The sequence below is a fragment of the Malaclemys terrapin genome, chromosome 2, assembly GCF_027887155.1.
Source record: "Malaclemys terrapin pileata isolate rMalTer1 chromosome 2, rMalTer1.hap1, whole genome shotgun sequence".
NCBI lineage: Eukaryota > Metazoa > Chordata > Testudines > Emydidae > Malaclemys > Malaclemys terrapin.
In genome coordinates, this window is record NC_071506.1 from 196,742,150 (window position 1) to 196,758,197 (window position 16,048).

A 16,048-nucleotide genomic window follows, 5' to 3' on the forward strand; every position below is an offset into this window, starting at 1 on the left:
AGAGTCACCACCTGGCAACAGAGCAGGGTTTTCAAACACATTTTTCCAGTCTTTTACAGTTACTCTACTCAAATACTTTAGCTGTTTCAGAACATACACATTTTCAATGTATGCTCGGAGGAAGAAACAAGGGGAACACTGCCTGCAAGATATATAGCAGTTTGACAGGTCATTTTATTTCTAAGATTAAACATACATCCCTACAGAATTTAAAATATAAAACTAATGAGGATTTATTTTGGCCATGTCTCAACACAGATATTAAAAGCATGCATTCTGATGGGAAAGAGAAAAACAACTCTATTCAGACAATAAGACTGATCACATGATCACTACTGGAATTAAATTGGGATGTAGTACAATGAAAAAAAACCCATGTAGCTACAATGTTGATGTATATGCAACACAAGCACCTCTTATCTCAATCTTTCCGTTTTTTTTTTTGTTTTTTTTTTTTTTTTTTTTAAGATTTGCAACAAAAACAAACACCTTTTTCTGGAAGGTGGGGATGAAAAAAATTAAGAACCCAAATCCAATCCAATCCAACCTCGTGAAAATGGATTACTATTACTTATAGAATACAAATATTGAATTTAATGAGACTTGCACAGTAACAGCTAACTCATGTATCAGAGATGAACAAGTTACATGGCTACCATTATTACACTGTTCATAGTGTAAAAAAATTGGTATGGATAAACATGAACAATTCAGAGTGGGTTCTAAATCCAAGATTTGGAAAACCTAAAGTCTGCATTCCAGAGAGTTATATGTTTTAAGGCCAAAACGGCCCAGTATGATCATCTGGTCTGACCTCCTGATGGGCTTGGAGAACAAGGCTCCTTTTGCCAGGCAAGACAACATGCCTGCCAATCCAGACTCATGAGACTTTGGATGTTTGACAGCTGGAACAGAATGTTTGGATTCTCACCTGAACCATTCAAGTGTAACAGTATGTTGTTGCAAAGCCAAAGAAAAGTCCACATGAAAGACAATTATGTTAACTGCTTAATTTCTAAAGTAGCACAATCTGAAATCACAGAGGTGGTGGCTGTCTGACAGGAAGAGTGCACTGTTAAACTCCTCACATATGCACAGGACCAGAACTAAAGTAGGGAGAGTGCACAGATATTATAGACAAAGGAGGCTAAAGGGCAGGGAACAGAGGGAGACTGGACGCCTCCCAATACTATGTCATCAACACCCTTCCCCTCCTATCCCTCACACAAGCCAATACAACCCCAAACACTTTCATCCCCTTCTCTCAATTTGAGCTCTAAAATGCTCTTCCAATTCTCAGAGACAACTTGCCAAAAATCCTTCCTTCTGCACACTGTCCTCTTGCATCTATGCACCTTTATGATAATTAATAAAGATGCTATGTTTATAATATAAAAAACTTGGGGAATGCTACCCAGCCTGAACAAAAGCCTTTGAAAACAGAACTGGGGGAGAGAAACAGTAAAAAAACCAAGAGATAGCTAATATGCCATTTTATCACTTGACATAATCATAGCACCAAAAGTTTAAAAATATCCTGATGTGTAAGCACTTCAGCCTCAGGAAGGGAACATGTTAATACGGTCAGGCGAAAAACATTTGCAAATAAGCACAAAAAAAAAAAAAAAAAAAAACCACACTTCCTCTTCCTCCTCCCTCCCAGCACTCCTACCAAGCAATCCGCTCTGACTTTTGCTGCTACTTATATTAAACTACCAAGTGTTCAACAACAACAACTGGCGATGCTAACCAGTCTGGGTCCAAAAGTGGCAGTCATGTCCAAGAAACATTTTCTGGTTTATGAAAAGGCTGGCATCGTCTCCAAACCTCACTAGTTATCCACCAGTGAGGAAGCCAGAACATAGCAGACTCTGTATCAATTGCACCAACACCCAGTGTTTAAAAATCAAGAGTTGGACACCCCCCTAAGTCATGAGACTAGCTTAAAAATCATGATATTTTAAAACTTTTTTAAAAACCACTCTGTCTTTTGATCTTGTGATGTTGGAGGGTTGACGGGTTTTTTACTTTTTTTTACTAGAGGAAGAATTACAATAAAACATTACCATACTATATCATACATCACTTATTCAGGATCAGGTGAATAATCAAAGAACCTGGCTAGAGATTCTGCCTTGCTGGCTGGGAAGTCCTCCAACGCTGAATACTCTAGAAAGGGCAACAAAATTTCTAAATATCTATCCGCCTTTTGGTGCTTCTCTTGTGACTGCACTTGGTGCGCAAACTTATCCATTACAAGGATAGTCCACATTTTACTATACCACAATTCCATAGGAGGAAGGATCACATGTTTCCAATTATGTGCAGTACAAAGATTAGCAGCTAACAATTAAACAAAATAATTTGACATTCTGTTTAAAATTTAGATCTTTTACTGGAGCATTAAGTAAGCAGGACATGGGATCTCTAGGAAGCCAGCATTTAATCATAAAATGAATCTCTTTAATAACTTCCTCCCAAAACCATCTAATTTGGGACACAACCACCACATGTGCAAGTATGTTCTCCTTTCTCTGCAACACCTCCAACAGAGCACCTCCTTAGTTGCAAAAATATGATGGATCTTACCTGGGTAAATGCCATTTATACAGTAATTTATTAAAAATATTCATAAGCTATAAAAATTGAAAATTGGATATCCCCTTTCCCACAAAGATCCACTCATCTAGATCAATCTTTTCATCTGGGTTGTTTCCCTATTGACATCTTTTACAATCAAAATAGTGTATCTCTAAGAAATTAAATCTTTTGTTTCAGCTTGCTCCTGGGTCAAACTCCTCAAAAATGTGGTTAAAGGTCCAAATAGAGTCACCTCATATCCCAGTTTCACAATAAAATGTTTCACTTGTAAATACTGAAAATATGGGATCTTTACATTATTACATACCTCTTCGTATGATTTCAAATTCAGGACCTAGAAACAGCTGTTTGAATTGAGTAATCTCAGTGCTTACCTACAACAAACAGCCACTTTGACGTTTCTGAGGATACATTCCAGATTATTAATCAAAGTAGTTAAGGGAGAAGACCTCAGCAAGAGCAAAATTAATATATTTAAAAAATTAATCTTAGAACAAACTTGGCACAAGGAAAATATTTTATTTGAAAAACCAAAACAACTTTGGCCGATAGCACCCCTGAGGAATCTCTCTCAGGAGAGATGAGCAATGCAGGAAAATATTATTTTCAATGTGTCACGCGGTAACAAGCTAAACCAGGGGTCGGCAACGTTCGGCACGCGGCTCGCCAGGGCAAGCACCCTGGCGGGCCGGGACAGTTTATTTACCTGCTGACGCGGCAGGTTCGGCCGATCGCGGCCCCCACTGGCCATGGTTCGCCGTCCTGGGCCAATGGGGGCGGTGAGAAGCCATGGCCAGCACATCGCTCGCCCGCGCCGCTTCTCGCCACCCCCATTGGCCCAGGACGGCAAACCGCGGCCAGTGGGGGCCACGATCGTCCGAACCTGCCGTGTCAGCAGGTAAATAAACTGGCCCGGCCCGCCAGGGTGCTTGCCCTGGCGAGCCGCGTGCCAAATGTTGCCGACCCCTGAGCTAAACCCTTGTTAGATTGAAATTCACACAATATCCAAATTCATGGAAGCGTGAATCTTTTTGATGCTTTGCTCTCTGTTAAGTACTCTGCACTTTCCTTGTTCTAGTTTGACATGGTTAATAATTAGAATTAAGACACAAGTGTTGCCAGAAAAGATATAACAATACAAATGGATAATAATGAAGTGTAAACCGCAGCGATTAAAACAGAGTTGCCACTGCTAAGCTAAATGGGTATCTGTTTTCACTGACTGTTAGATGGCAAGACATTTGTTAAAATGTAACATGTCAAACTGGGGTGATAGTACAAACTTTGAGTTGGAGTGGAATGGTGGCAATTAGCCATTTCTGAGCCCACCAACCCCTGAAGGAAGAAAACAAATCTAAAAAAAGTTTGAAAAACAAGACTCACATTTAGCTCTATTATCCACAGCAAGGTTACGAATAAAAGGTCAAAGGTAACAAACAAACAGAAAGTCCTTCTGACATCTGATATGCCTTTCTTCTCTCTTCCTTCATAGGACTCAATCCTTGCCATCAGCTGCGCTGGGTTGATGGAATGGACATCCTGCAAGGAAGGACAGGAGCCCCGACTGCTGCTCTGAACATTTTCTGCATCATCTGGCAGCCGATTCATCCTGGCTGTGGTTACAGTAGCCTTTTCCCAGCTTCACCATCACTAGCAGGTTGATCCATATAGGAGGAGATGTCTTTAGAAAGAACAAATCCAAAATGTTAGTCATAGCAAACTGACTGCTACTAAGCAAACTTCATCTAATCAGACCTGAACTGTTTTTTGTAAATCGAACAGTTGAGTGTCTTTTACATCTGTGCGCTGAAAAAATGCTTTTAACATGTTTTCTAAGCTCACCTATAAATCCCTTTTTGAGACAGAATATTTAAATACATAGCAATATGAGCCATATCTCAGGAAATGTAGTCTAGAGTTGGAGGTTTCCAAACTCTAATCAGCTTTGCTACTGATTGACTGGGTGGCTCTGGGCAAGTCACTTCAGCTTGTCTTGCTGTCTCCAGCTGCAAAACTGTGGTTAATACCTCACATGGACGTTGTGCAGACTGATTAGTTAATGCTTGCATGGTACTTCAAATTTAGAAAGCACTCTAAATGATTAGTAAAAGTAGATTCTCTAGCTGGCCTACTCTTTCCATTACTTTCATCGCTGCTTAATGGAAAGATGACTTGATTTTCAAACATCAGCACACTGTATCTAACACTTTTATGCAGTAAGTCAAAGTACTCAGGCCCAGGTCAAGCTTCAGATAATTTGGGGAAAGGGAATTAGGGGCTTGCTGTCTGCAGACAGAGGTTTGGTCTACACAGAGAGTAGTACTGGTATAACCAAAGATGTGATGTTAGATTAGACCGGTTTAGCTAAATCAAATGTACACAAAGTTCCACTGGTTTAGCTAAACTGATGCAACATCACACCTTTAGTTAAACCAGTGTGGCTTCTGTGTTTAGACAAGTTGTAAGAGAGCAGAGGTCTACTTAGTACAACTTCTTAAGTACAGAAGGGTGTCTGCCACCCACACTTATCACTGGCCAGGGTATGACTGACTTGGCCACGAAAGAAACAGGAATAAGTCAAAGGTTCATTACAACTATTGACATCTCTACTACTGGGTATCCTGCTCTCCTGAGCTGATATGTCAAATCTTGCCCCATAGTTTACACCATGTTACATTACCAGTTTGTGTCTCTGTGAAGTTATAATACATAGAACTTAATGGTGACATAAAGGTCAACAGATGCCTAAATCTGTTCCACTACACTGCATTTGTATATTAAGTGCTTTCTGGTGTCTCAAACGGATACATTTCTTCATATACAAGCAGCTGCAGGGGTTTTTTTCCCCCCACCACTTGCTGTTGCATGAGATACTTTTTTCTGGAAAGCTTCCTCAAAGACAGCTGACTAAGATGGTCATATGTTTCAGCAGATATGAAAATCAGATTAGTTTTCTCCAACAGCATTCATTAAAAATGTGTTACATTTATTCCAAAACAATTTCTGCAACTGAAGATTATGAAACTTTCGATATAAAACGCTTGTAGCCAACTTAGGCAGTACAGTATGTTCCCAACTATCTGAATAGCATGGGAGACACAGATTTTATTCAAATAATCGGGCAGCTCAGATAATCGACAAGGCAGGCGCCATTCGGCAGCAGGGTTGCCTCCTCTGTGGCAGGGGACTTCTCCTCCTCTTCGCAGTACTGGCCAGGGGTCTCTGCTCTGCCCCGTTCCTGTGACACGGGGCTGCAGAGGACTCCCTGTGTTGTTGCAGTGCCAGTGACACCACTTCCACAACCTTGTGCCTGCAGGAATCAGGTGTTACCAGCCCTGTGGCAACAAAGGGAGCCCTCAGCAATTCCACTATCATGTCCCTGCTCATTCCTGTGACAGCCCAGCCACAGAGGGCTTCCTGTGGTCCCTGTTCTGTCACAGGACCCATTCAGCAGCAGGGTGGCCTCCCCTGTAGCCAGGGGCTTCTCCTAGCCTTGGGTGCTGGTGAAAATCTCTGCTCTGTTATTCAAACCGTCACATTATCCAAACCCCTTCCTTGTCCCCGCTGCAGAGGGCATGCATCTCCTACTGGTGGATAACGACGGGATTTGAACAATGATGAGGTTTGGATAATAGTTTTTTGGATAAACGGGAGTATACTGTACTCAGTATATTCTTTTACAAATCAAAAACCCCTGGGTTTTTTTTTGTACAGGTTGTTCTCTATTAAGTCACACACAGAGTAAAGTAGTGAAACTTTCCCCTCCCCCTCAATTCAAAGAAAACTGCAACACTTCAATCCCAGGGAAGTTAAAACTGTAGAAGTCAACAAGGTTCCAAAAAATACTAATTGGAAGTAACAGAATCCATGACTTTTCAAAGCCCTATGACAAACCATTTCTTAAAAGCCACCCAAGCAGAAATAAAACTAGTGCAACTGAAAATTCCCAAGAGGAAATCCAATGCTCTTGAGATCCTCAAATACTGTATTCAAGAATCCCAGTCAAATGAAAAATAATGGAACTAATTAAAGTTAGTTGAGTCAGGGTTGCAATATTTTTTTCAGTGTCAGATACATAGTTGTTAAATGGTCTGTTATATGAACTCTAACTTGGAACTTCATAAACCCTCCAAAAACCCACTTAAAATAAAGAAAAATGTTCTCATCAACTGCTGCCTAATGGACTACAAATCAACTTTTGCTTATGCTCAAAAAAATGATATCTAGTAAAATCCACCAACGACTAATACTGAAGAAAATAATCACAAAAACAAAAGCCAATTAATAGATAAATCATGCTTAGAAGAAACCCCAGGTCACATTTTTATATACCTGTTCCCATACCAATACACCACTCCCCCCCAATTTTTTGTCCTATTCACTGTACATACATGATGCCTCAAGTTGGGACCTATAGTACAACTTCTTACAATACTAAGACTCTAATCTTCTACCATTCTGTCTCTTACACAAAGTAAAGGACACAGTATTAAAGTAAATTAAAAACAACCAGGAAAATATGTTCAAGCGTTTTTCATCAAATAATAAAACTATTATTTTTACAGAAAGAAGAGGTAAAAGGACATATCAGCAGTTCAGCCAAGTGAAAGTAAAATATAGTAACTATTCTAGGAGACGACGGAAGTGGTATATAAAAGTAACAACACTGCACAGAAAGGGTGTATACATACAGTAAGAGATTTAGCACTCATACAACTCTGCATGTGAGAGTTTTTCTACAGCACTCCATGTCAGAGCTTCAAACTTCCAAGTACTACCAGAAAACAATATCTGAGAAAGAATTAGTAGGAGGAACAATGTGCTTGAGGAGGCTCCCAGGGACTCTTTGTTAAAGTTCCACCACCAAAATGAAGGAAGGATTAGAGTAACTTCTATGACTTTAATGAGAGTTCACCCTCTGTCCAAATACAGCCTCTCTTCCCTGTGATGACAACATCCCCAGAGATGTTTCTCTATGGGGGCTCAAAAAATTCTAGAGGACCAATTTTGTCTTTTCAATGCCCAAAATTGCGCTAGATGTCCAGTACCTTAAAAAAAAAGGAATGAGGAAAATATCACACCTGCCTACAAGATTTTCAAAACCAACCCCTTCCTCTTTTCAAACAAGAAAAGTTTAATGCTGTGGTATAGTAGCAATAGACTGTCTCATTGTCTCTCTCTCTCTCTCCCTCCACCCCACATTTCCAAATCAAACTTGCTGTAATATAAGTTTGATTGCCCAGAGATATTCTCTTAGTTAAGGGAACGCTTTTGTTTAAAGGGGGGGGGGGGAAACACGACTCTTACAATCCTTCAGCCCTCTACAAGCACACAGATTCTAGTGTTTCTCAAATGTGGCCACCAGTGGCTTTTTGTGCAGCCACAACAGTCTCTTGGGTGGTGATGGAGGGAGTGGGGCAAGGCACTGGACCCTCTCCCTTCCTCCTTTTTGCTCCTGGCTGTGCCGCCCTGCACCGCCGCTGGAGACAGGTGGGACACAAAACTGCAGGAGCAAGGCGAGTTCTCTACCCACTGGGGTGGGTCGGGGCACGACAGGGCTCAGGCTTCAGCCTGGAGTGGTTGGGCAGCGAGCTCCAGTGGCTGGATTTCAAGATATTGGCTATGGGGGCAACCCCTGACTCCGGTTCCTGTGTCCAGCCATGTGGCTCCAGCTTCCAGCTGCGGGCCTTTGAACTCCAGCCCCCAGCTTTGGCCGTGCAGCAGGAGGCGCTGGTCCCCAGCTCCAGTCCCAGGCTCCAAGGTGCTGGTTGCTGACCCCGGCCCTGGCCACTCAGTGGCAGGTGCTGACCCTTGGCTCCAGCCATATGGCCCCAGCCACATGGCAGCGGGTGCCAACCCCTGGTGACAGGAGCTGGACCCAGGTGCCAACCTCTGAGACGCAGCAGCAAGTGCCAGCTCCAGCCATGTGGCAGCAGGCACTGACCCCCAACTCTGGCAACATGGCCCTGGACTCTGTCCCCTAGCTCTGGGCTCTGGCCACGCAGCAGTGAGCTCTAGCCCTGGGTGCAGGCCCCCAGCTCCAGCCATGCAGCGGCATGCTACGGCCTGGCCCCCAAGCTCTGGCTGTGCAGCACCAGATGCCAGCCCCCAGCTCTAGCCACATGCTCTGGCTCCCGGCCACACGTCAGGGCTCACCCCCCACCCCCGCCGTCTCCTCCATGCCCCACATCCAATCCCCCATCACCCCACATCCATCCCTCCACCGTCTCCTGACCCCACATCCAGGGCTTAATTCGTCCTGGGGCTTGCTGAGAAAAGTAATATTAACAAACGTACACATATCACTTTTCACAGCCTCCCAGCTAACTACTAAGTGTGCTATAAGAAGTGATATTAACAAACCTACAAATATCACTTTTCACATTTTTATTACTGAGTCTCCAAAAAAACCTACAAAAATAAATTACAATGATTTGGATGTGTATATGTACATATTCATTTGTTTTTTCTAAAGTTAATTAAGTATTTTAGGAAAATCCCTAGCTATGTTTTATGGCAGATAAAGGGGGAAAGTGCATGAGTAAATTTCTTATTAAACATTGGGACCACATCACTGGATATGTGGCAGCCAATATAAAAACAAATTAGATACAAAAACTGAAATGACTATATAAGGCTATATTTAGACAGATGTACAGTTGGTTTTGGTAAAACTGCAATGGTGAATAACTTGAACGTATCATCCATTGATAATATTCAGGTAGTACTTTGGCCTCCTGAACTTAAAGGAGAATATGATAAATAATAGGAAGCACTATGGATTTCAAATGTAAAATGCCACTCACATCTATATAACAAAAGATGACCTAGTTCAGTGTACATGTACCCCTGGGGGCACGCAGAGATCTTCCAGGGGGCACATCAACTCATCTAGATATTTGCTTAGTTGTACAACAGACTACATAAAAAGCACTAGAGAAGTCAGTACAGTAACTCCTCAGTTAAAGTCATCCTGGTTAACCTTGTTTCATTGCTGATCAATTAGGGAACATGTTCATTTAAAGTTGCGCAATGCTCCCTTATAACACCATTTGGCAGTCGCCTGCTTTGTCCACTGCTTGCCGGAAGAGCAGCCTGTTGGAGCTAGCTGGTGGGGGCTTGGAACCAGGGTGGATTGGCAGCCCCCTATCAGCTCCCCATTCCCCTAAGTCCCCTGTGCAGCAGCCGCCCAGCAGGCTAACAATTGCTGGCAGTTCAGCTGTCCCTCCCCCTACTGACATGTGCTGCTCCTGCCCTCTGCCTTGGAGCTACTCTCTGGAACCTCCTGCTTGCTCTGGGGGGGAATGGGGTGGAAGAAGAGGGGGCTAATGTCAGGGTGTCCCTCGCCCCCCTGCTCCTGAACCCCACCTACCCCATTTCCAAAGAGTGGGGGGGGGGAGGGACACGACAGGGCTCAGGATGGAGGGAGCTTGCTGGCAGGAGTTGCTGTCTCAATTTGTTGATCTATTTAAAAAGGCAGCGTACTTAGAGTGGGGTCAGCGTACTTAAAGGGGCAATGTGCATCTCTCTCTCTCACACACACACAGGATGTGTGTGTCTGTCTGCCAGGCTGTCTCCCCTCCCTCCATTCGTGCTGCCTTGTAGAGTGTGAGGCTACATTAACAAAAATGTGTTAACCCTTGAGGGCTCAGTCAATTGCTAGTTCATCATTTAGCAGTAAGACATTCCCTGGGAAATATCCCACCCTCTGACATCACCACCTCAACCAAGCTTCACAATCATCATCGCTGTGTACCAGTATTAAGTTGCTTATTTAAAACAGAGAGAGAGAGAGAGAGAGTGTTCTTTTGTCTGGTGAAAAAAATGTCCCTGGAACCTAACCCCCCCATTTACATTAATTCCTATGGGGAAATTGGATTCCCTTAACATCGTTTCACTTAAAATCGCGAACATAACTTTTTTCAATAATAGGGTGCTGTGACACTTGTATACGAAAACTGACAAAAATACATAAGTAGTTTTTAAGTGAAGTGAAACTTGGGGTATGCAAGACAAATCAAACGCCTGAAAGGGGTACAGTAGTCTGGAAAGGTTGAGTTTCTGACCTAGTTAATCTAAAAAGAATTACACACTATACTAAAGTCTTAAACAATCAGCTATTATCTTTATTGAGGAAAATGACAATGGTAAAAAAAACAAAAAACCAACGCATCTTGATAAACTGGCAGAAAGCTACCCAAAATTTACTTAGTTTACAAAATGTTGATACCAGAATTCTTAGATCATTGTAGTCATATACGTGAAATTGTGCAGGGTGCGCTGAAACTAGACACAGAATTTGCTGGATTGTTTATGCAAAATTATGTCTGTTATAAAGATGTTGTTATCCTCTCTTTCTCCCAAAGCCACTTACCTGTTTGGGAAGGCTGGGTAATACTTGGGAAGGTGGAGGTGTTGAGCTGCTTAGGAATGCACATCTGGGGCAGCTGGACCACCTACTCTTGCAACCAAGAAACAGAGTATCATCTCATTTAATAGGAAATGATGGTGTGCTAGGTAGATGGTGTTGTTTTGTATTAAAGACAAGCAGAAGATGGAGCTTTTCCCCTGAGGATGAAAAATATTACCCACATAGGACATGATCCAAAAGACAAAAGGACCTCAAGACTTTAAATGAAGGGTCTTCTAACTGACTGAGACAGAACAAATCCAGGTGAACCTCTGAACTGCCACCAAGTAGCAATTTATTTTGTACTGAGGAAATTTGAGGGTATGTAGTTAGTTTCTTCTTTAATGCTAAAGTAGATTTAAGGCATTAAATCAAAATCACTTATATGCCTTATGTATCTGGAAATTATTTCTATTAAATATTGTGGATCTCTCGGCTACTACACTGGTAGTATCTCAATTACCCTTATTAAGAGAGCTGATCAATTTTCCAAGCAAAACCAAATGTTTCTGACAAAAATGAGGTTTCACTGAAGAATTCCCATAGATAAGTAATTAACAACATTGATTTCTCAATGAGAAATTTCATAACTATGGCCCTACCAAATTCACAATCCATTTTGATCAATTTAACGGCCAGAGGGTTTTTTAATTGGTCAATTTCACATTTTCATCTGTTTACATCTCAAATTTCAGTGTTGTAACCATGGGGGCCCAAACCAAAAGATACCAGGAAGTGGGTCTGAGCTCTCCTCCTTCCCCCCAGAGCTGCCATGCAAGGGAAGGACAAGTCCTGGTTCTCCCCAACCCAGCATGGGGAATCACAGCTAGAAGTGGGGACTTCCAGGAGCATGGGGAGATCGGACCCAACTCCACAAGTCTCCTCCAGCTGCAGGAACTTCCTGCAGTAGGAGAAGGCACTCCGAGGTGGGTCATTCCCCCCACACCCGAGACCAAGAGCGGCCGTGCAGAGGAAAGACAAGTTCTGTCCCTCCCCAACAGCTAGGAGCAGGAGCAAGGGGGAGATCAGATTAAATGAAGGGTCTTCTAACTGACTGAGACAGAACACATCCAGGTGAACCTCTGAACTGCCACCAGGTAGCAATTTATTTCACGGTCTGTGACAGGTATTTCACGGCCCTATTCATAACTAAATAAGTTTGTATTTTGTTTCAAACTGAACTTTTCATTTTGTTTATTTTTAAAAAACAAAACACTTTCAAAATTCACATTGTTTTTGCCCCCTCTGCTTTTTTTGCCACTGAATTTAACAGACTAAAAATCCCCCCTTCCCATTCAACTTTTTTAAAATTTCCTCAACTTTCAAAAAGACAGAGTGGTAAAATGAAAAGTTAAACATCATAACGTAGACTATGAGTCGATCACGGTTTCCATGATTTTACATGACCTCCATGACTTCAGCCCCGCGTGGTGAGGCTTCAACTCCTGCCCCATGCTGCAAGGCTCAAGTTTCCATGATTTATTGTTTATTGCCCATGTCCTGTCCATGACTTTTACTAAAAATACCTGTGACAAAAATCTTAGCTTTAATCATAACTTTGCCTTTCTCATTTTTCAAAAGTTGAGGAAATCGTTCCATGCCAAACCCTGCAAAACAAGAATTTAAACATATCTACAGATATTTATTTTTTTTGCGGAAGTTGTTCTTTCATTCCTCCCCATCACCTCTACTTACTAATATTTTGTCCATCAATTCTACTTACTAATATTTTGCCCAGCTGAACCATCTTACAACAGGATATGCATCAGCTAAGAAATTAAGAGCTGGAACAGACTTGGTTGTGTCTTGTGTTTCTCCTGCAGTACAGACATTTCCTGCAGGTAATTTTGCAGTGTTTTATTTAGTTTACGTTCACGTGCCCAAAATAATGGGAATTTCACCATTTCCCTTGAATATTTCATGGTCTAATAATATAGATCTCCCCATCAACAAAATCTTCTTGATTTTGATTCTGATTTTTTTCTAATGTCATCCCATTATTTGATTTCTCCATCCTTGGTATTGTCAACCTTCAGCTACACTACTGCAATACACAGCTCTTAGTTATTCCTCAGAAATCAAACCCTAATCATTTATGGTCCACTTCTCTGATCACTTCTGAGTAGTCATTCTGGTACTGAAGTACCTAACAATGATAATATTATGAGTTATTACATTGTTTATTCTGAAAATGTCTGTATTTACCTACTTATGGCTTTAGACTAAGTGCTTCAGGACAGGAATTCTAGGATGGGTGCACTGGGGAACACTGTAAAATGATGTACAGTCATAGCAAAGTAAAAATGCAGTCTCACTAATCATATAAAAAGGGACTACTACTTCCCTTCCCAATGACATGCCTGTAACAATACTGCCCAAAGTCACACTGGCCTGTTTTACTGTCATACGGCATTAAATAATTACACTTTGGACTCTACTATAAACTTACCGTCCATTATCACATTGAGGTCTCTAAGCATTACTGCTTTCCACTTTTCAGCTTGCCAGTGAATCTGTATTCCCGCCTATTATCTGCTATACCTATTAGTTTGTTGCTTTAATTTGAATTTCATTTTGGTTGTTTCATGCCCATATTTCTCACTTCTAATTTGTTCTGTGTGGTTATCTTCACTAGTATGGAGAGCACCTCCAAAAGTAGTATCTGTAGTAAACCTGTAATATTAATTTTGTGCTTTTTACCCCTTCCAAATTTTAATGAAGATGTTGAGACTGAGCCTGTCACCAAGCCTTGCGGAATCCCACTGGACAAATTCCTCTACAGTTCTATTCACTATTATCTATCAATAAGCCATTCTATGTTGACAATATTTTTAGGATGAGTTAAGAACTCATTTTTAGAGAAATCAGCTTATAGTGAATAGTAGCTACTAGTAACATTACAATAGTCACTTCTGCCCAACCCAAACTACATCTAAATCATAAATATTCCTCTTCAAGACTCTCACTCCTTCCCTACTCAATACATACCACTTTCCTAGGCTAGTCTTAATCTTTAAGGAAGGTTTTGACACAGCACTAGTTATGTGCTAAGTATCTTTTTCTCTTCCCCCAATAACTGTTACTTCCTCAAAATACTCAATTTGCTTGCAAAACAATTTTTAGAAACATGCTTCCTAAACTTAGAATTAGATTCAATTTCGGTTGGTATTATAGCTTGACCATCAAAACACAGAATCTAGAAATGGGAATGACCAAATAACATAGCCTACTCTGTAAATTTTGGGTTTAGCTTACCTATGGAGGATATGATAACGATTCAAGTAGGAACAGATACTACACAGCACTTACACTGATCCACCCGGAAAGCTCCATGAAAGAGCAATAGAAAAGCCACTAGAAGTACACAAAATGAAGACAATTACTGATAGCCTAAACAGAAGAGGAAATGAAAGCGCAAGCCATGCAAACTCTTAACAGCACAAACAGAAGTAAACAGGTAACAATTACAGAAAATTGAGATAATCACTACTTGATCTCTTGTCCAGCCACTGATATATGTTTAAAAAAAAAAAAAAAAAAAGCTCTGTTGCAGGCATTCTAACATGTCCCTGATGTTTTTTTAGCAAAATAAAACCCTACTGGATTATACTTTCCAAGATGTATGTTAACTTTGAGTTCATCAGTATGTCTTGTTTCCAAAGTAGTCTTAAATGCATTGGTTAAAACTGCATTCTTCTCTAGGAGCTTCCTTGTTTCATCCTAGACCTCTGTCCACAGTACCAAAAATACCGCAACCCTGAAGTAGTTTAAGACTGGCCTTTGTCTCATATTATAGTTTTGCTGGCAAGTGCTAGCACTAGCAGAGGGAGGCAAAACTTACAAAAGTGTTGAGAACCATGATTACAATAACCATCATTTTAATATATTTTGCCCTGTCCACCTAGGCCAGTACCTAACCAAGACTTGAAAAACATTTTAGGCTACCATATACAATGAGTCAAGACCTCAAAATAACCAACATATGTGCAGCATGCACTCAGTTAATATTTGTAAAGGAGTAAGAACTAGGCAAAATGTTAATTCCAATCAGATTTTTCTACTTGATCAGACCATACTCTATCATCAAAAGATGACTGGAAACATGCAAATAATTTACATACAGTTAAATACAACAATGGTTATGAATCAGAATCCATTGGGATGGGCTACTGATGGAAGACAGCAGTGTAAGAGTCACCATAAAGGTTCAGAAGATGAGATCTAGTACTAGAACTTTTTATACAGTAGATGCCACTCCTGACAAGCACATCAGTCTAAAGAGATTTTTTCCCCTCTAAACAAAAAGGAAAGATTTTCTGTATCTTATGTAGTCACTTAGTGCAGACAAAGTTGGATTGCCCATATTTTTCTGTACATTTCCCTCTCCCTTTGTAACATCCCTTCTGTCAGAAACCCTCCAACAGATTACTAGAGTTTCCCTTTGTGCTCTGACTACTTTAAGGAACAAATACGAGGTTTTAAGCCATTCTAAGAACATTACTGTAGCAACTTGCACACTGTCTCCATGGCCATGGAGCTTTTGGCCAATTAAGAGGCATGGTGAGGGACATTCCCCAGCCTCACCCCTGCCTTTATCTACCTTTATTCCTCAGTTAGCTACTTATCAGTGAAAATGTTTTAGGTGCTGATGCCCACGGGCCTGTCCATGCTACTTACACAAATACCCACACTTACCTTTTCCCAATGAATCCAAAAACAGAGATAGAAAGAACAGGTTAATGGAATACAGCAGCAGTTCTCAAGCTTCCTTGCACCACGACCCCCTTCTGACAACAAAAATTACTACGTGACCCCAGGAGGGGGGGACCGAAGACCAAGCCTCCCCAAGCCCTGCTGCCCTGGAGGTGGGCGGGGGTGGGGAGGGGAGGAGAGGGCGCAAAGCTGAAGCCCAAACGCTTCTGCCCTGGATGGTGGACATGTAACCCATGGGCGGTGGGGCTTGGGCTTCAGACTTGCTATAGGGCCCAGGGCCAACACCAGCCTTGGCGACCCCATTAAAATGGGGTCCCAACCCAT

General features: G+C 41.5%; 1 protein-coding gene across 2 annotated transcripts in view; it reads right to left on the minus strand.

Moving 5' to 3' along the window:
* STARD3NL (STARD3 N-terminal like) overlaps positions 1 to 16,048 on the minus strand; it is a 48,891-nt gene that overhangs the window by 26,334 nt on the left and 6,509 nt on the right. Inside the window, exons 1-2 of one of the 2 annotated variants that reach the window (XM_054019231.1) lie at positions 10,976 to 10,995; positions 3,985 to 4,282 (exon numbers count right to left, since the gene is read on the minus strand). In XM_054019231.1, the coding sequence (XP_053875206.1) occupies positions 3,985 to 4,209 (225 nt within the window). In that variant the 5' untranslated portion in view covers positions 4,210 to 4,282; positions 10,976 to 10,995. Of the gene's footprint in view, positions 1 to 3,984; positions 4,283 to 10,975; positions 10,996 to 16,048 lie in introns of those variants that run through there. The other variant, XM_054019230.1, reaches the window with a different exon arrangement.